Source organism: Schistocerca americana, chromosome 4 (genome assembly GCF_021461395.2).
Source record: "Schistocerca americana isolate TAMUIC-IGC-003095 chromosome 4, iqSchAmer2.1, whole genome shotgun sequence".
NCBI classification, from domain to species: domain Eukaryota; kingdom Metazoa; phylum Arthropoda; class Insecta; order Orthoptera; family Acrididae; genus Schistocerca; species Schistocerca americana.
In genome coordinates, this window is record NC_060122.1 from 229,512,842 (window position 1) to 229,536,641 (window position 23,800).

Consider the following 23,800-nt stretch of genomic DNA (forward strand, 5'->3'; position numbering starts at 1 on the left):
ACTATGGGACTTAACATCTAAGGTCATCAGTCCCCTAGACTTAGAACTACTTAAACCTAACTACCCTAAGGACATCACACACATCCATGCCCGAGGCAGGATTCGAACCCGCGACCGCAGCAGCAGCGCGGTTCCGGACTGAAGCGCCTAGAACCGCTCGGAAACCACAGCTGGCAAATCGTGGCAAGACGTCTAGTGGAAAGACTTGTACCAAGCAGCTGAAACACACGGTATTGTTATTATTATTGTAATGAGACATATTTTTTTAAGAGCCGATTGATGGTGAATGTAAGACCACAGTGAAAATTCGATGAGGCTTTGTGCAGTCGATCTCGTCTCGTCGCACTGGCCAATTTTGAGCTCGCAGTAGTGACAGCAAAGTGCGTCAGAAACTTTAAAGCACAGACGTTCATAGTGCAGGCGATCAGGGAAGAAAGAGACAGTCGACTGACGATCTTGTAAAGGCAACTCGTGAAAATCGTCAGTTCACAACTTCTGTGCTGAATGATTCGTTTGTCGATATTTCAGGATCTTCTCTCTCTTCCATCGTAAGTGAGAGGCTTCAGTACCACGAACTCTGTGCGATATGGGTTCCGAAGATGCTGTCAGACCATCACAAAACACAGCGAATGAGCTCTGCCTTAAAGTTTTTTCCAGCGTTACCATGATGAAGGACATGATTTTTTGAGCAAAATTTTCACAAGCAACGAGACTTGGGTCTATTTCGGAAATGACGAAACAAAAGAGCGGTTCAGACAGTTGATGCATTCTCATCCGCTGAGCAAACTAAAGAAGTGCAAGCGAATCTTCTCCACCAGGAGGTGTATGGCTGCTGTGTTCCGGGACCGAAAAGGATGGAACGTGGCACGACCATCACTACAACCTCACGGACGTGACTCTTCAACATATTCGAACGGCAGTTCAGAACAAGGGAAGAATGTTGTCATCAGGTATTGTCCTCCTCCGTGACAATTCTCGGTCGCACACTGCACCTGCAGCAAAGACGTTTCTGCAGCGTTGCTGATGGGCAGTGCTTAATCACTCATAATACAGACCGGACTTGGCTCTCTCAGCTTTTCATGTCATCTCTCACCTGAAGGACAGCATTTCTGCATAGGCAAAGAACTTGTATAAGACAATGGCTCCTACATCCCAAGGGTATCCATGACATCCCATCAGAACAGTCAGAGAGTTAGTAATCGGAAATTTGTAAGATCTTATGGGTCCAAACAGCTGAGGTCATCGGTCCCAATGCTTACGCACTACTTAATCTAACTTAAACTAACTTACGCTAAGGACAACACACACACCCATGCCCGAGGAAGGACTCGTACCTCCGACGGGAGAAGCCGCGCGGACCGTGACAAGACGCCCCTAGACCGCGCGGCTACCCCGCGCGTCCAGGGAGTTCGCACTGCCTCTGCAAACGCAGTCATATTCCTCCTTAAGATTCCAAGTGCAGTTGGCGAATCTTATTGTCATTAACATTGTATTGTATTGTACGTTAACCGGGGACCTAGAAACGACGGAGAGGTTCTGTCTCCGCCGCAGCCGCAGTGGTCCACAACCCCACGACGACTACCGCAGTCCACTTCACCCCTCCGCGCCCCACACCGAACCTAGGGTTATTGTGCTGTTCGGCCCCCGGTGGACCCCCCAGGGAAAGTCTCACAGCAGACGAGTGTAACCCCTATGTTTGCGTGGTAGAGTAATGGTGGTGTACGCGTACGTGGAGAACTTGTTTGCGCAGCAATCGCCGACATAGTGTAACTGAGGCGGAATAAGGGGAACCAGCCCGCATTCGCCGAGGCAGATGGAAAACCGCCTTAAAAACCATCCACAGACTAGCCGACTCACCGGACCTCGATACAAGTCCGCCGGGAGATTCGTGCCGGGGACCAGGCGCTCCTTCCCGCCCGGAAAGCCGTGCGCTAGACCGCACGGCCAACCGGGCGGGTAGCCATTAACATACTAATATTTCCCCTCTCACTTACATATATTAGACGTGGATAGCCAGAGTGGTTAGCCTTCTTTCACACTCAAGAAAGGAAATACGAAAAATTCGATGAATTACAGGACTACATTACACACGTCGACCTGCAGTAGGATTTTGGAACATGTACTGGGCTCGAACGCCATGAAATACCGCGAAGGAAACAATATGTTGACACACAGTCAGTACGGATTCAGAGACTAAAGTTATATGAGTGTAGGGGATCTCAGACTGATTCCATATTTCCAGTTTTCCGAGAAGGTTTTGCTACCATTCCTCATAAGCGACTTCTAATCAAATTGTGTGTCTGTGGAGTACCGTCTCAGTTATGCGACTGGATTCATTATTCCTTATCAGAAACGTCACAGTTTGTAGTAACTGACGAAAAGTCATCGAATGAAATAGAAGTAATGTGGTGTCACCGCCAGACACCACACTTGCTAGATGGTAGCCTTTAAATCGGCCGCGGTCCATTAGTATACGTCGGACCCGCGTGTCGCCACTATCAGTGATTGCAGACCGAGCGCCGCCACACGGCAGGTCTAGAGAGACGTCCTAGCACTCGCCCCAGTTGTACAGCCGACGTTGCTAGCGATGGTTCACTGTCAAATTGCGCTCTCATTTGCCGAGACGATAGTTAGCATAGCCTTCAGCTACGTCATTTGCTACGACCTAGCAAGGCGCCATTATCATTTGCTATTTACCTTGTGATGCATGTACCGTCAGACCGATGTTCACCAATTATGGATTAAAGTTAAGTATTCCACAGCTACGTCCTGTTTTTGCTAGTTCATTTCCGTGTCCTGTTCCAGACCTCACGCCAGCCTGCGTGAGCTTAAACGCGTGCCTTTCGGCTTCACCTCGGCTATCTTGCCAAGTCACAACAAGTAATATCTAAAGTTCCACTATCACGTGTCATACGTTCTGTGCTGTTTTTAATATATACGAGTAATTGGTAGGAGATAATCTTCGGCTGTTTGCAGATGGTGCTGTCATTTACCGTCTAGTAAAGTCAGGAGAGAATCAAAACCAGTTGCCAAATGATTTAGACAAGATATCTCTATCATGCGAAAATTGGCAGTGGATCTTAGATAATGAAAAGCGTGATGTCATTAACATGAGTGTTAAAAGGAATCTGTTAAATTTCGTTTACACCATAAATGACACGCCTAAAGGCTGTCAATTGGACTAAATGACTAGTGTTAACAATCACGAACAGCATCAGTTGGATCAATCACATAGATAATGTTTTTGGAAACGGCAATCCAAAGACTGCGTTTTAGTGACAGAATACGTACAAGATGCAAGAGGTCTACTAAACAGACTGCCCACAGTACGGTTCTTCGTCCTCTGCTAGAGTAAAGCCGGCCGTTGCGGCCGAGCGGCTCTACGCGCTGCAGTGCGGAACCGCGCTGCTGCTACGGTCGCAGGTTCGAATCCTGCCTCGGGCATGACTGTGTGTGATGTACTTAGGTTAGTTAGGTTAAGTAGTTCTAAGTCTAGGGGACTGATGACCTCAGATGTTAAGTCCCATACTGCTTAGAGCCATTTGAACCATTTTGAAGCTAGAGTAAAGATGTGCGGTATGGGATCCTTACCAGATAGGATTGACGGAGGACAGCGGAAAAGTCAATTCTGCATTATCGCGAAATACCAGAGAAAGTGTAGCGGATATGATAGGAGAGCTGGGGTGGCAGTTATTAAAACAAAGGTATTGCGGTGATAACTTTTCACGAAATATTGAGCTCTAAATTTCTACTCTGAACGCGAAAATATTTTCTCCACGCTCACCTGCCTAGGAAGAAATGATCGTCGTAATAAAATAAGTCAGAGATTGCACGGAAATATTTTAGTGTTCGTATTCCCCACGCGCTGCTTGAGTGTGGAACGGTAGAAAAATATAGTGAAAGTGGTCCAATGAACCCTCTGCCGGGCATTTAAGTGTGAACTGGGCAGTAGTCATGGAGATGTAGCTGAAGACTAGCATGGAGAATTGGTTTCTATGATGAGGGTATTGGAACGTTGATACCACGCTACGACAAATGTCTAACTTGGGGCGGCAACTATCTAGAAAAGTAACTGGGAGGTGTAGTCAAAAGTTGGAAATAAACCATTTTTTATTTTCACTGTGATTTCCATCTTGTGACCAACGGACCTACAAACAAAATAGCCCTTGTGTTATTACTGATGTGAAGGTCGATGGCAGCATGTCAAGACCCCACACAAATGCAGGATGCTTTACGATCGGTATCCCTGGGATTTGCAGTGGGATGATAGAGGCTAGCACGAGCGCGGTGGTTGTAGGAATCTGAAACATTCTATAATAATTAGTACTGTAATACTTTAGTAAACAACGTTTACTTAATTTTGTCCTGCTACTGCACTTCAGGAACATAACTAATAACAACTATCTTTCTTTAATACAAAAGACTCTGTGGTGTCACTGCAAGGCACCACACTTGCTAGGTTCTAGGCTTCAAATCGGCCGCGGTCCGTCAGTACACATCGGACCCGCGAGTCGCCACTGTCGACGCTAGCATACCGAGCGCCGCCACTCGGCTGGTCTTAAAGAGACAAGCTAGTGCACTGCCCAGTTGTACAGCCGACTTTAATAGGAATGGTTCATTTGTTATAGCTTCAGAGGTCTCATCTGCAGAGACGCTAGTTAGCATAGCCTTCAGTTAAGTCAGTAGCTACGACCTAGCCAGGCGCCATATACAGTTTATGCATTGGCGATTGATCAATATGTGTGAAGCAATCAGAATTGCCAAGAAGTATTCGCAGTTCAGTCTATAACTGCACTTGTAAATATGATTGTACATAGTCAAGATCGACGTTCACCGCTGATGCTGACTTAAAGCTGAGTACTTAATTGTATTCCTGTCTACTAACTTTCTAATCACCTAAGATGTTCCAGATACATCCCGTCAAGTATAGTTCATTGATCCTCATGTTGGCCTACGTAATCAACGCGTGCAGTTAATGGCCACACCTCGTGGTCAGACTAAGAGTCAAATTGCGTGACTCAGCCGGGTCACCCTTTTTCCATGACGCCCATAGTTCCGCCTCATACATAACAGACTAATTAACAAACATTAACTGAATTTACAACAAGCAAGATAACACAATTCTGGTATTACGTGAGTAATACATGCGCGAACTAGAGGCTGGGAACCTAGCAAGCTGAACGCTATTCTAATGTGACTTCGCTCACGACCTATAGCTGACTCGGCCGGTGCGATCTGCAAGTCTCTCTCCATGCCATACGACGGCGCTGCAAGCGCCAGCGAGTCCAGAGAGGTTGCAAGTGCTGGACCGCTGTCGGTTATCGCAACCTCTAGCGTGGTGTCCAACGTTGACACCACAATTATAATACGTAAATAGGGCGCAACTCACCTATGCGTATCTGTATGCTGATCCCCGATGGCAGGCGCAGCTCGCGCACGCGCCGCACCAGCTGCAGCGACACGTCGGCCACGTTCTGCGCGTGTCTGGGCGACGTCTCGGGCGCGCCGCTCACCGCCATGTACACCTGGCCCACCGTCTCCACCTGCAACAGCCGCGTCGCAGTACGTCACACATTCTGGCGAGAACTGACAGCTAGGAAAAATCACACGTACTGGCTGCAGCACCCTAAACTAGTGACTGGACTAAACCCCCCCCCCCCCACACCCACACACACACACTCACATATACACTACCCCCCCCCCCACCCCCAAATACACACACACTGATGAGACCATTGCCCGCCCATTGTGAGACTGAATGTCACTTCAAAGCGTTGCGCACATGTGACACGTCCAGGAAATTTCACTCATGTTCAGGAGAAAATAGAGCACTTTGAGCGACTAGAGATGTTGTTGTTGTTGTTGTAGTCTTCAGTCCAGAGACTGGTTTGATGCAGCTCTCCGTGCTACTCTATCCTGTGCAAGTTTCTTCATCTCCCCGTACCTACTGCAACCTACATCCTTCTGAATCTGTTTAGTGTATTCATCTCTTGGTCTCCCTCTACGATTTTTACCCTCCACGCTGCCATCCGATACTAAATTGGTGATCCCTTGATGCCTGAGAACATGTCCTAACAATCGGTCCCTTCTTCTTGTCAAGTTGTGCCACAAACTCCTCTTCTCCCCAATTCTATTCAATACCTCCTCATTAGTTATGTGATCTACCCATCTAATTTTCAGCATTCTTCTGTAGCACCACATTTCGAAAGCTTCTATTCTCTTCTTGTCCAAACTATTATCGTCCATGTTTCACTTCCATACATGGCTACACTCCATACAAATACTTTCAGAAACGACTTCCTGACACTTAAATCTATATTCGGTGTTAACAAATTTCTCTTCCTCAGAAACGCTTTCCTTGCCATTGCCAGTCTACATTTTATATCCTCTCTACTTCGACCATCATCAGTTATTTTGCTTCCCAAATAGCAAAACTCATTTACTTCTTTAAGTGTCTCATTTCCGTATCTAATACCCTCAGCATCACGCGATTTAATTCGACTTCAGTCCATTATCCTCGTTTTGCTTTTGTTGCTGTTCATCTCATATCCTCCTTTCAAGACACTGTCCATTCTGTTCAGCTGCTCTTCCAGGTCCTTTGCTGTTTCTGACAGAATTACAATCTCATCGGTGAACCTCACAGTTTTTATTTCTTCTCGATGGATTTTAATTCCTACTATCAATTTTTCTTTTGTTTCCTTTACTGCTTGCTCAATATACAGATTGAATAACATAGCACCTTCATATTCACAGACGTGTACATTAGTATCTTCTGCAGTGGGCCGATTTTCGGCACGATTGTGTTCCCGCCGCGAGTGTTAAGGTCGACATTGGCCTCGTCAGAAATACTGGGGCGTCGAGTTGGCGGCGAGTGGTCCTCTGGCGACGAGGAGTGGAGGGTTAGAGAGTACCGAGCGAGAAGGACAGAACGGCAGAGTGTTGGGGTCCGGATAGTCCGAACTGTGCATTAACAATTTTGGCACTCTGGTGTTTTGCCACGGCAGATAAACAAGACAGCGCGGATCCAATGTGAAGAAGCTGTGCTGTAGCAAGTTCGCCCACAATAAGGATGTCATGATATTGGAGAAGAAAGTTGTGGAATACGATAGGTGTATTAACATTCAGTGACTTCTGCGATGTTAGTTTACTTAACTGTGTGGAGATTGAGCAGTAACGGTCACTTTTCAACGGAATTTACGATTGTGTAAAAGTGTGGCCAATGCTGGATGGGCGTTGTAACACAGTTATTATTTTTCTTATCTCTGAACATAATTCTCTGTTATCAGGATTACTCATTGGACAGATTTGAAATTGTCAGTTCTGCGCTGTAGTTCAGCGGGTTATACACTGGAATTTGACAAGTATGCTAACTGTGAGTTTGGGATATGTTTTTAGATCTGCGTGTTAAATGAAAGTTAATTTTGAAGTTTTTAAGGCACATTTCTACCATTACGATTCTGTGAGATTTTATTTGGAAGTCATGTTGTTTCTACTGTTATTGATTGAGAATTTATTGCCCGATTAATCAAAGGAAAAGTTATTTAACCAGTCTTTCTATGAAGCGTTTTAAGACTTGTTTTTCAATGAACTATTATTAATAAATTACGTAAATCAGTAATGTTCTGTAAGCAGTTATTGAAGGCACACAGCTCCATTAGCCAATCAACCATGACCAGTTGGGAACAGGCATTGGTGTAACACTAGGGGACTAGAGACTGTTTGTTAAGTTGTGGCAACGCTAATCCTGTTGCTTGTTGCTCTTGTTGAAGTGTCTAGTCGCCCCTAAATTAAATACTAATTCTGCAGAGCAGAAATGATTACCATTTGAACCATATTGGCCCGTTGGTTCAAGTTCAACAGTGATATCACGGCGCAACACAACCTACGGGTAAAATGTGCCTGTGGCTCTCTTTGTGACTATAAATCGAAGGAAATGGATCAGCGTGACTTGAGAAAACGCGCAGCATCCATCGCAGACGTATGTGCGAACCGTACCGTCAGATCATTGAGTCTGAAAGAGGGCACATTACTGGCGTAAGAGAATGTGATGCTTACATTCAGAAAACTGCTGCTCGTGTGGGACCAAGCGTTTTGGCAGTGCAGCGGGTGTGTGCAGAATAGTTCACGGAAGGCTTTAGAACACGACGAGATGGGTCAGGTCGCATCATCCAGACCACCACCCGAGAAGATCGACACTTCATCCGACTGGCATCCCAGAACAGATCTGCGTACTCCTCGGCTCTGGGGCAACAGTGGAACACATCGTACGCTATCAGAGGTGACAGTCCGTCACCGTTTATTACGGCATGGGTTATGTGCGCGTCGTCCACTTCACCTACCTTTGACGCATGTGCAGAATCGTGCTAGACGGCAGTGGTGTATAGAACGACATCACTGGGTTAGAAATAGCATCAGATAGTGTTCTTGGACGAATCCAGGTTCTGTTTGTTTGAAAATAATGGCCGCATTTTGGTTCGCCGCAGCCAGGGGAAGCGGCATTACAGTGACTGCATTCACACAAGACATACAGGACCAACTCAAGGCCTTATGGAGTGGGGTGTTATTGGGCACAACCACGAATCATAGTTGGTGCTGTCCAGTGCACTGTGACCAGTGTGACCTACGTGAATGATGTCATACGACCCGTAGCCATACCCTTTCTGCACAACACCCCAGACGCCATTTTTGAGCAAGACAATCCACAACCACGTGTTGCTGCACGAGCACGTGGCCCGCCAGATCACCAGATTTATCGTCAGTTGAAAGTGTATGGGATGTGGTGGTAAAATGATGGGTGCAGTGCTGTGACCCAATGCCAATCACCACAGATGAACTCTGGAACCAGGTGAATGAAGCATGGATGCTATGCCACAGGACGACATTCGTTCCTTATTCGCATCGATGCCATCATCCACGGAAGACGTTGCCAGGGCCCATGGTGGACCCTGTGCCTACTAGGTAACAGGCAACGTGCTGAACCGAGGTGACTGAAATGCTAATCGTTTCTGCAGAACACCCTACTGTACACTCCTGTGAATATGAACGTGCTATCTCCAGTCATTCAAGGTGTTCTAGGTGTTCTATTTTTTTTCTGAACGTGAGTGTATATAAGCGAAGCAGAGACGATTGGGGATCGTGGTAAGTTGTCATTCATTTGTGGTAGTACACTGCATATTTTAATAGCGACGATAGGGGAGCAAACCGTAAAATTCGCGTTTATGTATCCTAATTCAAATAAAACCAAAACACAATACAATCTAAAACTACACTCTACTACCACAATGAGGTGACAAAAGTCGCAGGATAGCGATATACACGTATACAGATGGCGGTAGTATCAGGTATATGCCGTCTGCTGTGGCCGAGCGGTTCTAGGCGCTTCAGTCCGGAACCGCGCTGCTGCTACGGTCGCAGGTTCGAATCCTGATTCGGGCATGGATGTGTGTGATGTCCTTAGGTTAGTTAGGTTTACGTAGTTCTAAGTCTAGGGGACTGATGACCTCAGATGTTCAGATGTTGAGTCCCATAGTGCTCAGAGCCATTTTAGAACCTTCCTGAAGTCAAGGAACACAGTATCAATCTGAGCGCCGTTGTTTACGGCACTTTGGATCTCGTATACAACGTATAAAAGGGCACTGCCGGAGCTGACTGGGTGTTTATGTTGTCCTCATCATTTCATCATCATCATCCTCATGCTCATTCGTGATTGTGGTTATATTAGAATGTGAAAAAATTGGACTGTGTGAAAACTGGGACTTTGTACTGGCGCTGATGACCGGCAGTTGAGTGCCCCACAAACCAAACATCATCATCATCATCTTCATCATCATCATCGCAGGAGCTGTCATTTGTACTCAGATAATTCCTGTGAAAAGGTTTCCGACGTGATTATGGCCACATGAAGGAATTAACAGGCTTTGAACACGGAATGGTTGATGGAGCTACAAGTATGGGACATTTCATACCCGAAATCGTTAGTGAATTCAATATTCCGAGATCCACTGTGTCAAGATTGTGCCGAGAATACCAAATTTCAAGCATTAGCTCTCACCACGGACAATGCAGTGCCGACGGCCTCCACTTAACGGCCGACAGCTGTGGCGTCTGCTTATATTTCGCATGTTGTTTTCGCTGTTTTTGCAACAGTGTTTTGAGCGTCTGCGTAGTGCTGTCAGTGCTAACAGACAAGCAACAATGCGTGAAATCACCTCATAAATCATTTTGGGACGTACGACTGAAGTGTCTGTTAGGACAGTGCTGCGAAATTTGGAGTTAATGGTCTATGGCATCCGACAACCGACGCGAATGCCTTTGCTAACAGCACGACATCGCCTGCCCTGGACTCGTGACCATATCGGTTTGACCCTAGGCGACTGGAAAACCGTGGCCTGGTCAGAAGGGTCCCGATTTCGGTTGGTAGGAGCTGATGGAAGGGCTCGAATGTGGAGCAGACCTCACAAAGCTACGGACCCAAGTTGCCAACAAGGCACTGTGGAAGCTGGTGGTGGCTCCACAATGGTATGGAGTCTGCTTGCATGGAATAGACTTTTGGTTCAACTGAACCGATAATTGAGTGGAAATGGTTACGTTCGGCTACTGGGAGACCACCTGCAGCCAAACAACGACGGAATTTTTGTGTATGACAGTGGGACAAGTCAATGCGTCACAGTTTTTCATGATTGGTTTCAAGAACTTTCTGGACAGATCGAGCGGATGATTTGGTCACCCTGATCGCCCGACATGAATCGCATCGAACATTTATCGGACATAATTGAGAGGTCAGTCTGTGCACAAGAACTTACACCGGCAACACTCTCGCAATTATGGACAGCTATAGAGGCAGCAGGCCTCAATATTTCTGCAGGGGACTCCTAGCGACGTGTTGAGTCCATGCCACGTCGGGTTGTTGCATTGCGCCGGGTAAAAGGAGCTCTTCCACGATGTTAGGAGGTAAACCACGACTTTTATCACCTAATTTTAGTGTATGTTGGGTCATATCAAGCATGATTAAATACTCTGCGACACTGTGGGTATGTTTTTACATAGACTCGTGTAATGGAAAAAGCATAAACTTCAAATTGCACTAGCGGACCTAACTTAGGTATTTTGCCTTTCTAACGCTAGCAGTTGCTAATATCTTGAGTTAGCTCTATGCTTCTGGCAGTTTTCATCTGTCATTTAATTTACACCTTTTAGGTCAGAGTAATCTTTAATTTATATAAATTTTATGATTACTGTAAGTAGGTATAAAAACTAGACTTTCAAAAGTTCAAGAGTTATCAGTGCAGTTTGCTGCTAGTTTCCTGTGCTGTAACAGGGAAACGTCAGAATTACCTTGTACACGTTGTAGCGGTCCATGAGGGCATCAAAACAAGTGAAGACGGCGTTCATGCTGGTCACGACGTCCATGGCGTCCTGCACCGTAGAGGAGCTGAAGTCCACCAACTCGCAGAACAGGATGGACACCTCGTCAAACGACTGCAACAAACGTGTTTTAGTGAACGTTAATGAAGTCAGTGTATTAAGAGGAAAGCTATCATTTCCTTAAACAGTAATCTATTTGTTGTGTCTAGACAAGACAGCCTAGACACAATGAGAGGAAGCCGAAAGGCACGCGCTTAAACTCACGCAGGCTGGCGTGAGGTCTGAAACAGAATACGTAATGAATGCTATAAAGAAAAGTACGTAGCTTCTGGAATACTTAACTTTAATCCACATTTGTAGAACATCGCTCTTGATGATACATTAATAGAATCTCAGTATCAATTGAATACGGCGCCTTGCTAGGTCGTAGCAAACGTAGCTGAAGGCTATGCTAACTATCGTCTCGGCAAATGAGAGCGTATTTGTCAGTGAACCGTTCCTTGCAAAGTCGGCTGTACAATTGGGGCGAGTGCCAGGACGTCTCTCTAGACCTGCCGTGTGGTGGCGCTCGGTCTGCAATTACTGACAGTGGCGACACGCAGGTCCGGCGTATACTAATGGACCGCGACCGATTTAAAGGCTACCACCTCGCAAGTGTGGTGTCTAGCGGTGACACCACACTATTCACCTACACGTCATAAGTTTTCAACGCTTTCCGTGACAAGACACGAAGAATAAGGACTCGTGTGTGATATGGCATCAAAGTTTCTTGATTTCGGAGCCTCAGCGTTTGTTACGACACCATATTCGTTGCTTATTTTCTACTCTCGTATTTATTATTCTATCAGTAGGAGTTTTATTAATTATCAGCTTAGATTTTTTTATATATTCTTAAACAGAATTGGTTTTATCTGGCCTGTCACGTTTATTACTGAAAATCTAGTTTACGCTGACTTCTCTTGAAGTATGATTCAACCGAACAGAAGCAAGTTTCGGTAACGTAATTTTAGAGACAATGTGAGTGAGCATACGTGTACTTTAAATAAAAGGTACTTACAGTGCTAGAAACTTCAAATTAACTATGCTCAGATCATGAATCACAAGTAAATTGAAGAGATAGAAATCATAGTTACTTTTTTCTATTGCCATCCAGACGCAACGAGCTTTAGTGTAAACCTATATCGTTAGGATTGGACTGTTAGAAGCTGACGCTGGCTGCTCCACTCGTCCTCAAATAGTAGGTATATTCAAATGTGGCTAACGAGGCCCTTTTCCCTAACTTTGGCATCCAACTCCAGTGAGAAAGTGCAAGAATAATTTGCTCATGAAATTAATATGACGGTAGTTATCGATATCTTCCTGTACTGTGAAACCCGTCACAAAATATGTATAGTATAAACAGAAATAAGGTGACGAAAAATATAAATTCAAGAAATTCTAGAAAATTCTCAAAAGTTTTTTAGCTTATTCAGTAAGATAGTAATACGTGCCAAATGTAATTTTAAATAATTCTAAAACATACTGGTCGCGAGATGTCACATAAATTTGAGTCAGACTTGAAACGTCCCCTTTTTAAAAATTATACATGACTGTGCTTACACTGACATACAATATTTTTAGCGCAACGCAATCTGACTTTCAAAAATCCCTACAAAAAAAAATGGCCCTGACTAACATTAACCTATACGTTTCACAAATTACTTACCTCACAAAAATATTCGCTACTCAAGCTACTGCAATACAGCGAGCGCCACTACTGCCAGCTAAATAAAAGATTCAAACTACTGAAGGCACTAACTACTACTAGGCATAGTTAGCAAATGAAAGATTTTAATAGAGAACAAACAATGTATTTACCTTAATAGTCATAATATATATATATATATATAGAGCAGTTCATGACAAATTACAAAACTCCGCCATCTCTCTCCTCACATCCACCACTGCTGGCGGCTCACCTCCAACTGCGCAACGCTACGCGCTGTTCACATCCAGCTGCCGCTGCCCAACACTACAATGGCAGACAACAATGCAAACCAGCCACAGACTGCACACAGCACAGCCAGTGATTCTGACACAGAGCGCTACGTGGCGTTACCAATAAGAAAACCTAAACAGTCTACTTACAGACTGACGGCTGTTACACCCTGATAGTACTACCAAAAATAGTAATATAAAAAACTAAATTATATTCACATCGTGTATAAACTAATTTATATGGCCTGTAATCGTTATTTCTGTTATACTGCGTATTAAATTTCGTATTTAATTAAGAATGGTTAAGTAGCGTGGTATCAACGAAGCTCTTGTGAAATAAAAAAAATCCAACAAGTTTAAAACTTATTTTTACTTATTTTTTTGTTGCTACGTTAGAGCTTAACGACTCATCGATGTAGGTGTCATTACAAACCAGTCATGGGATTTACTAAGTGCGATTTAAGGAAAGGATGGGGAGAATTTAAAATTGGTATGGGTTTAAGGCTCACAGCTATCGAATAGGTTTTGTTCTGTTTCGAGTGTTACGTATTAAATACCAAGACTTATAAAACTTTGTCAATTATGTGTGTGGGATACTGCGGCTATGATGAATAAAGGTTTCCAGGAATAACTACAACCAGTCGATGCTTCAATATTTTTTACAATGACCGGTACCACCTGATGATGAGTCGATAGTGGTTTGTAACAGGTCATGGTAAATAAATAAAAACTGAAGTATCACAAAAGGCGACTGGTCGCAGTTATTTCTGGACACCATCAATAATATTTCTTATCTGGGAAGGGGAGATACTTATTACTGTAAATATTATTGATTTTACGAAGTAACGGGAACTTGTTTGCCTTTTCGTGGGTTCTAGATGAGATTTTTCGTTTTTTATCTAGTTGCTTGCTGGCGACTAAGACTGATATGCTTGGAGAAAGAACCGTTCATTATTGAGAAATATATTTCAAAAGTCACTTAAAGTATTTTACGGAAATGACAATACATGATAGCCGGAATAGATGGACAAGATGCCTATGCTATCTAAAATGTGTCCACTGTCTTAAGCAATGCCACATCTCTGTGGATGTAGAGTACCACTGTGAGTTCATTTTACTCGCGCTCCATTAGACGTTACTGATAACTTCAAATGTAAGCCAAGAAACAATAAACTTAAGATTTAAGCTGATAAGAGACTGCTCAACAGAACACAGTGAGAAATGCTCTAGGAAACTGAGGATCATAGAAATCAGGCATGGGCGTTACGGTCGCTGCCCTTCAAGTCACTGATGGTACAGCATGCCAACCAACACGGATGCCTTCTCAAGCGAAGGCCCTGAAAGCATGCATGAAACATAAAAGGTTTCATAATAAGCTGCTGTAGTAATTCCTCTCTTCCAATTTTGTATGACAAATATTGTTTTATTCAACTACGACTCAAATAATTAAGTTAGTGAATCATTTTGCTTTGACGACGTCATGAAATACATAGTCCGGTTTCTACTTTCTTTAGCTACATCTGATTAAATATTTTGTCACCACTAAGGCACAAAAAGGAAACAAGGCAGTTAATCAGCTTTATCACCTTGGAAAATAGTGTGAACCTCTGTTGTTCATATCCTGAGCTGCAGCAAGTCTCCTACATTTGGAGAGACAAAGGTAGACGTGTCAAATACGAGTGCTGAGAAGCAATGAGTGGCATAAAACAGAGTATAGCACATCAACCCTTCGTCGCTTCAAATCTTTTGTGACATACCTGACAGGTACTGATGGGATCCCCTCCAGAACGCAGCCTGTCCGCCACAGGTTTCGGAATCATAGAGTACAGAAGATCATCGCCACGCTGTTTCCAGGAGTCCAGCTCTGCGTAACTCTTCTCCAGCTCCATGGAACGTTGTTCTGCTCGTTCAAACATGAGCTCCAGCCTGTAAAAGTAGACGTGGTAAGACACTTCTCTCCTGGTCTCTGTCTAATTTGAGACTACCAATCTCATTTTCATGGGGATGGATACTTAGTTTAATTCATTTAGTGATTTCTGAGATGAAGTAAAATCATGCTCATAAATTAAGGATAATTGCATAATGTGGAGCCACACAACGCAGCACTAGACAAAACTGGCGCTAATAGCATAGGCACATAGGGAACACACACGACACAGATCTGTAAGTCCACGGTATTGGTGATAATTTGAGAAAATCGTCCCGAAACACTTGTGCTACAAAACGCCACTGTTTCCAGCGCATGCACCCCGACATCAAATGGGATATGATCATCATGCACACATACACAGGCCGCACAACGGTTTGGCGTAATCTGGATCAGGTGGTCGAGCAGCTGCTGGGTTATAGCCTCCCATTCTTGCACCAGTGCCTGTCGGAGCTCCTGAAGTGTCCTAGGGGCGAGAGGACGTGCAGCGATACACCGACCGAGACCATCCCAGACGTGCCTGATGGGGTTTAGGTCTAGAGACAGGCGGGCCACTCCATTTGCCTGATATCTTCCGTTTCAAGGTACTCCTCCATGATGGCAGCTCGGTGGGGCCGTGTGTTATCATCCATCAGGAGGAAGGTGGGACCAATTGCACCCCTGAAAAAGGCGGACATACTGGTGCAAAATGACGCCCCGATACACCTGACCTATAACAGTTTCTCTGTCATAGATATGCAGGGGTGTACGTGCACCGATCATAATCCCAACCCACACCATTAAACCACGACTTCCATACAGGTCCTTTTCAATGACATTAAGGGGTTGGTATCTGGTTCCTGATTCACGCCAGATGAAAGCCCGGAGTGAATCACTGTTTAGACTATACCTGGACTCGTCGGTGAACATAACGTGGGACCACTGTTCCAATGACAATGTACTGTGTTCTTGACACCAGGCTTTACGGGGTCTCCTGTGACCAGGGGTCAGTGGAATGTACCTTGCAGGTCCCTGGGCGAATAAACCATGTCTGTTCAGTCGTCTGTAGACTGTGTGTCTTGAGACAACTGTTCCAGTGGCTGCGGTAAGGTCCCGAGCAAGGCTACCTACAGTACTCCGTGGCCGTCTGCGGGCACTGATGGTGATATATCGGTCTTCTTGTGGTGTTGTACACTGTGGACGTCCCGTACTGTAGCGCCTGGACAAGTTTCCTGTCTGCTGGAATCATTGCCATAATCTTGAGATCGCACTTTGTGGCGCACGGAGGGCCCGTGCTATGACCTACTGTGTTAGACCAGCCTCCAGTCGCCCTAGTATTCTACCCTTCATAACGTCATCAATATGTGTACTTTGAGCCATTTTCAACACACAGTCACCATTAGCACGTCTGAAAACGTCTGCACACTTACTCGCTGCACCGTACTCTGACATGCACCAACACACCTCTGCGTATGTGGATTGTTGCCAGCGTCACCGTGCGACGACCGCAGGTCAAATGCACCGCATGGTCATACTTCGAGGTGATTTAAACCCGCAAGCCGCCCACTAGAGCGTTGTTTCACCATGTATCAGCATTATCCTTGATTTATGAGCATGAGTGTATTTAGCACCTGGGGTGTGCCTACGGTGTTTACTCATCTAAGTCAACTCCAGAAAAACGTGATTTCCAGCATAATAAGCGATGAGAGCGTTACTGAAATAAGTTGTCTTGCCAAAAGTCTCCCGGGGCACGAATGTTACATGACTCCAATTGCACTCTTAGCGGTGCTGTTGTCAGGTAGAAACATAAGAAAAGCACTAATATGCAATAAAAGCTCTGGTGGTCCCAAGAAATCCACTGACAGTTGCCCAAACGTACAAAACAGTCATTAGACTTCACCATCATGTGTTTCGCAGGATTCCTCTCGTAGCACAAGTACAGTGGTAGAAACATATCTATTATTGATTTGTGGAGCAGTGCAAGGTTTTATCAAGTGCTGAGTCACGGTACATCGTATGGTGCATTGGGTCGGATGCCTGCTGACCGACATCTATCAGAATAATGCGATTACAATAAAAAAAAGGCACGAGTGGTGTGACGGTATGGCGTCGTTTTTCCTGGTTTTGATCGATGGCCAAAAGAAAGCAGGTTTTTATCAAAAGATTTTAGACAAATATTTACTTCCAGTTTGGCATGACTACTTCGCTAGCAACATGATTGTGCTCTTTTATAGAAATATCGTTAAATAGTGATTCGATGAAAATCGATGTAACTGGATTGACTTCCTCGTGGCTTCGGAGAAAATAACTTGTTGCATACAGTACTTGGAATAACTTAAAACGCTGATTGTATGGGAGATCAATTCGCCTCAAAGCCTGGAACAACTGTTCACTCTGTTTCAAGAACAATGTTAACAGATTCTCAATCAATGCAGCAGACCTTTGTAGAAATATTTTTGGAACTTCCTTCATTGCTTGTCTTTCGCTGTAGATTAGATATACTTCTTGTTCCATATACCCATAGTGAGGAGATCTTCAAGAATGTAGATCACAAAACAAGAACGTATTTACACAAAAAAAATGCTTAGCGAAAAATGTCCATACCACAAATGTTTTGTGGAATGGTCCTCACTGATGTGAAATATGTCAAAAAGTGTAAAATATTTTCATTTAAAAGGTGACATTTAGAAGTCCGACAGAACAGACATCAATCATATATACATACATTTCTGTGATAGTGTGACGGCTCCATTACATTTCCTTCAGCGCGGATGCATTAATATCATCCGAACTCCTACGAGAATCAGTAATTCTCGAGTAGAACTTGCATTGCAGTGTGCGACAAGTTGAAAATTTAGGTGAATCTGGGATCGTGGCCAGTTAACGGAACCGCTCAAAGGGGTCGCTACAACCGGGTTCGATTTCTGGTCCAGCACACGTGTGCATTTCCACAGTGCCCTGTGCGGTTGGAAGTCACTAGCTTCCTACCCACCCTTTCCCTTTCCTTCCCATATCTCTATTTCATATACAGAGACAAGTTTGTCACATAACATTAAATGTACGATACAGTGAGGTGCTTATGACAGTTCGTATGCCATTATAGCCAGACAGATAATCCCTTGTCAGACTATTTACATCGATCACATTACTGCGCTGAAGGTGTACAGAAGTCAGATATTTTAAATGAGCACAGCGTCATTTGACTGTATTGTTGTTTATTTAATTACGATCCTGGTTTCGGCCTTTTATGCCATTTTCAAGTGATAGCGTATATGTCATTAACATGTATTCCATTACTGACATTAATGACATAAAGTCAATCACTTGAAAATGGCAAAAGGGCTGAAACCTGGGTTGTAGCCGGCCGGTGTGGCCGAGCGGTTGTAGGCGCTTCAGTCTGGAACTGCGCGACCGCTACGGTCGCAGGTTCGAATCCTGCCTCGGGCATGGATGTGTGTGATGTTGTTAAATTAGTTAGGTTTAAGTAGTTCTAAGTTCTAGGGGACTGATGACCTCAGGTGTTAAGTCCCATAGTGCTCACAGCCATTTGAACCATTTTCAAACCTGGGTCTTAATTATATAAATAACGATACAGTTAAATTGCGGTGTAATCTTTTAAAAATTAATGTCTGTCTGTTGCCCAGCAACATCAAAAGAAGTTAGATACTATGCAACATTATTTTATATTATTAATAAAATCTATATTAATGGGTTCTGCTAACAAGTAGTTAGTAAATTCTTAGGCTCTTCTTAAACTGATCATTATTAGTAGCTAAATATTTCATGGCAGTGGTGTATAATTGAAATATGTGTTTCCAAATAGCGGTGACTTTTCTGGACCAAATAAAATGACTTTAAACTTTTCAAGCATTATTCTTATTTCTAGTATTGATTCTATGAAATAAGCTGTTGGTTTGAAAGACGAGGATGTAAATTATGACAAATTCCATTGTGGAATAAATACATTGAGAAGCAGTGGTTAGTTCCCAGTGCCTTTAAAAGACCTCTGCAGCACATTCCCGAATTCACGCTATAAATTATTGTTACCCCAAAAAATGTTCGCGTATGGAAAGAAGCTAAACAATTTCTGCCAGTTTTTTAATTTTTTTATCACCTATGTCTGACAATATTCATATTATAAATCAGTATTTGTTTAGATGCTTTAACAGTTCTATGTTTCTGCATCTGTACTCTGCAAGCTACCTTGCAGTGTGCAGTGGAGGGTATTTCTATCTTCGTCTCCCTTCCCTGTTCTATTTGCAAATGGCTTGCGGGAAAAATGACTGTCGGTGAACGTTCCTGTATGCACTGCTTATTTCACTTGTCCATGTTGAACAAAACGATGTTTGTGGATCTTTTTATTTTTCATGAAGATATACACATTTGATATGAAGTATACATCGCCTCAGTTCTCTTTCATTCCCGACCTGTTTGCGCTTGTTAAATTGCTCCCTCATCTACCGTGGGCTAATTTTCCATTTTCATACTTACTAGACTCAACATTCATACTCAGTCTAACTGCGTTTATACGTAAAAAAAATGCAGTTTTCACAGAAGCCACTACTTTGCAGCGATCAAGATGCGTGAAGTTGCTTACAGTCGAAATTTTCTTCCTGAGATATATATCCAACTCCAACAGTGCTTGAAGTACCTTCATATGCCTCTAGTGAAAAGCCAACGGCAGCCAGGTCCAGGCCCAAACAGCACCCCCCCCCCCCCCCCGCAGGCCAAAATGGTCGCCGCCGCTGTGCTTCCCAGTCGACGCCAACGGTCTTCCTAGATATGTAAAAAGCGCATGACAAAATGTGGCAGGACAATCTTGTGTAGAAAATGCTGACACAGTCGACTATCCCCGACATCTATGTGAAGAACGCGGATAATTTCCTCCACGATAGGACCTTCTTGGTTACTCAGCAAGGCCAACGCCCCAGCCTACGTCACATGTCGATGGGTACCCCTCAGGGCTCTGTGTTGTCTCTCATCCTTTTTAACATTTATGTTAACGATATGCCAGTCCTCCCTCACTGCCACCTGGCGCAATACGCCGATGATACGGCGCTCTATAGCACCTGCCGCAACACAGGCCAGCTCATTGCTCACCTCCAGAGGCAGGTGGACGCGACAGGACCTGGTGTCATTCCAACAGGATTGCCCTCAATGCCGCCAAAGCTACGACGGTCCATTTCACTAAACGGCGCCCCATCCCCTGCCACAACATCACCAGGTACCCAGGTTCCATGGTCTCCTGATACCAAATACCTAGGTGCCTGGATGGATAAAAAAAACTGCTCTTCCATCGCCATGCAGAGTATGTAAACCAAAAAGGACTCAATCTGATAAAAGCGTTGTATCCAGTGTTCACCAGCAGGGAATTGAACCTCAACACCAAGCTCTGGCTGTACCGGATGGTTGTCCACCCTTCTCTCACCGACGGCTCCCTTGCGCGGGCTATGATTAGTGCCAGATGCAGACCCTCCAGCGCCTGCAGAATAAGGTGCTTTGGTGGAGCCTGCAAGCCCCTCCCCTCACGAAGGTAGTTACCCTCCAGGAAGAAACGGACATGGCCACAGTCTTAAGACGTCCAAGCGACAGAAGGCAATGCGCCTCTATGCCAAAGCAGAAGCCCTGCACGACACAGTCGCTGGATTACAAAACAGTGGCACAATGCCTCCCCAGCACTGGCGCCGACACCCTGTACCTCTCACCATCCATGAGGACTCTGATTCCGACCATGGCTAACGATAGTACTATTACGCCAACTAATGAAGCGTTTGTGTTGATCTGACCACTCGATGGGTATCGAGCATCGTAAACCATCACTTTGATACGTCATGTAGTTCGAAGTTACGTAATATTTGCCTGCAATCTGCACTTCCACCGTCATAGGGTGGTGTGGGACGTAAGTCCCACCGCCACACCTTCAACGTGCACTCCAGTGATGTCTTTGGAATGACGTCATTGTCGAAAGGAGCAGTTTTACACTCCGCGAAGACAGTAGGACCGTAAGCAACCAGTGAAGCTGTATTTCAACCTCCTATGTCGACAGATCCTAGATGTACCCTTGTCCATTTTTAAGCTACGCTACAGATCACTTTATTTGTGAAAATACAATGTACAATCTCCTACAAATTTAACATATTCACAAGTACCTTTACCTTTAATCCATATAAAAACAGTTTCATTAACTGATATCTTACGTCTGCTACGTGTATACAAGGAAAAGGGTGAGGGTGACAAATATGTTGATTTGCCAAAGTCTTTATTTGCATTTTCGGTGATATGATATGTTCGATAGGCTATGATGTCACGATCAACGAAGCTTTCCAGTCCGGATACATTGGGTACGCCTGTACCACCACGTACAACAGCGACTGTTAACCATCCGTTACCATGAGTAAACGAATCATTGATGTCGATACTGAAGTTCAGTCTGCAACCACAAAAGACTGCAGGTCCATCCAATAGAGAGTGTGCAGCGACAGATTTGATGGTATTCTTTTTCTTGTCGGCGGCAGATGTGGTCATTTCCACGTCTTCAATTGTTTTGTATATTGTCTGCCTTGCACGGCGACGGTATCTTCTGTAAGTGAACTGTACCAATTCTTCATCAGCTCTGATAACCTGAAAGTATTCCAAGAAAACTAGAAGGAAGAAAGGAACGTGCTACAGTGCCATCACATATACTGAATTACGAGCTCTTGTTTCCCACACGTAAGTTTCTGGATATTGAAAAGCGAAATGTATGTTCTACATTAAACTGCTCCTTCTCAATCGTAGTGGGTAAAAGCTGATTGTCTGCTCAAATGTCCCGAACATTGCGATGCCACATTTCTGAAAGTAGCGACCATATATGGAACGCAGAAATGTGACTCAGACCAATGAAGTTGGTCTAGAGAGATATTCTCAGAAGAATCCCAGTGGCCCCCGGGCTAATAATCTCACAAGGAGAGACCAAGACGTTCGGATCACGGATTTACTTTAAGCTATGTACACTTTTAGGAGTCCATTAGGACAACATACTCTGCAAGTGGTGGGCACTCTATTTAGGCGATTTCGAGAAAACTGGAAGAGAAGTTTTGCCTGTCAGTAATGTACCGGTACCTTGTGAGCCTGAGCACCAGATCGCAGCAGTCATTTGGTTAGCGTTCAAGCTTTAAGGGTACTCTCGACTATTGGGCGTTGTTACAGGAATGACATGACTGATGACACTTTCACGATACCGTTAGCTTTTTGCCCGTTATTTGAGTATTGGCTTCACGGATCCCCCCGCAGCTGGAGCGTACCGGGCATGAGAAGATGGCCTGATGCTGCTCTCGTTACGAACCCTGACGTGGACCACAGAACTGCGAATATCTTCGCCGAGAAGATGTGCCCGTCCATGCGCCAGCCGTGCGGCGGGAACTTACTACTCATTTATTCTTTTCATTACAGTGATGTCGCAGAAATGTTTTGCTTTTCCTTGAGGAACTTTTCTTTTTTCTTATAAAGTTCTAAAAAAACTACTGTTGTGGTACAACATCTAAGTGATGTCATTATTTAACTTCGGTTTTCTTTCTTCTTAGTTATAACCTGTCTAATGTTTAGTTAATTATTATAGAGGTGCATTAAAGACAGATATTTTCTTAAAGGCTCTGATATACAGTGGTAATGACCGTCATAAGCCAAGCTACAAAACTCTTCGTATCAAATAAAAAATAAATAAAAAATTCTGGAGGGGGCGGTTCAGGAACGCGAAGGGGGAGGCATCGTGTCCACCCTGCTTCCAACAGCCCGAAGCTGACCACTCTACTTCCTTAGAAAAAAGGAAGAAAAAGATACCTGTAAAAATAGGTTCCGTAAATAAAGGTTCCTTAAGAGAAGGCTCTGTAATTGGCGGGTCGCTGGATCGAGTCCCGCTCGTTTTTCTTTGTTTTCCAACGCTGGTCACGTTATTTCATACATATTACATTTGAAAAGTAATATGGCGAAAAACGCGTGTAGTTGTATGAACTTTTATTGAATTTCCAGTGTTATTTGGCTGTCTGCTAATTTAAATATTTTATACTACTGACCATTAAAATTGCTACACCACGAAGATGACTTGCTACAGACGGGATATTTAAGCGACAGGAAGAAGATGCTGTGATATGCAAATGATTAGCCATTCAGAGCATTCACACAAGGTTGGCGCCGGTGGCGAGACCTACAACGTGCTGACATGAGGAAAGTTTCCAACCAATTTCTCATACACAAACAGCAGTTTGCAGGCGTTGCCTGGTGAAACGTTGTTGTGACGCCTCGTGTAAGGAGGAGAAATGCGTACCATCACGTTTCAGACTTTGATAAAGGTCGGATTGCAGCCTATCGCGATTGCGGTTTATCATATCCCGACATTGCTGCTCGCGTTGGTCACATCCAATGACTGTTAGCAGAATATGGAATCGGTGGGTTCAGGAGGGTAATACGGAACGCCGTGCTGGATCCCAACGGCCTCGTATCACTAGCAGTCGAGATGACAGGCATCTTATCCGCATGACTGTAACGGATCGTGTAGCCACGTCTCGATCCCTGAGT

At 44.4% G+C, this 23,800-nt stretch overlaps 1 protein-coding gene across 1 annotated transcript in view; it reads right to left on the reverse strand.

Annotated features, from left to right (window-relative positions):
- The window catches only part of LOC124612875 (soluble guanylate cyclase 89Db-like), a 468,418-nt gene that overhangs the window by 31,900 nt on the left and 412,718 nt on the right, over positions 1–23,800 (reverse strand). Inside the window, exons 8-10 of the mRNA XM_047141315.1 lie at positions 15,099–15,267; positions 11,335–11,478; positions 5,390–5,543 (exon numbers count right to left, since the gene is read on the reverse strand). Of these exons, the coding sequence (XP_046997271.1) occupies positions 5,390–5,543; positions 11,335–11,478; positions 15,099–15,267 (467 nt within the window). The remainder of the gene's footprint in view (positions 1–5,389; positions 5,544–11,334; positions 11,479–15,098; positions 15,268–23,800) is intronic.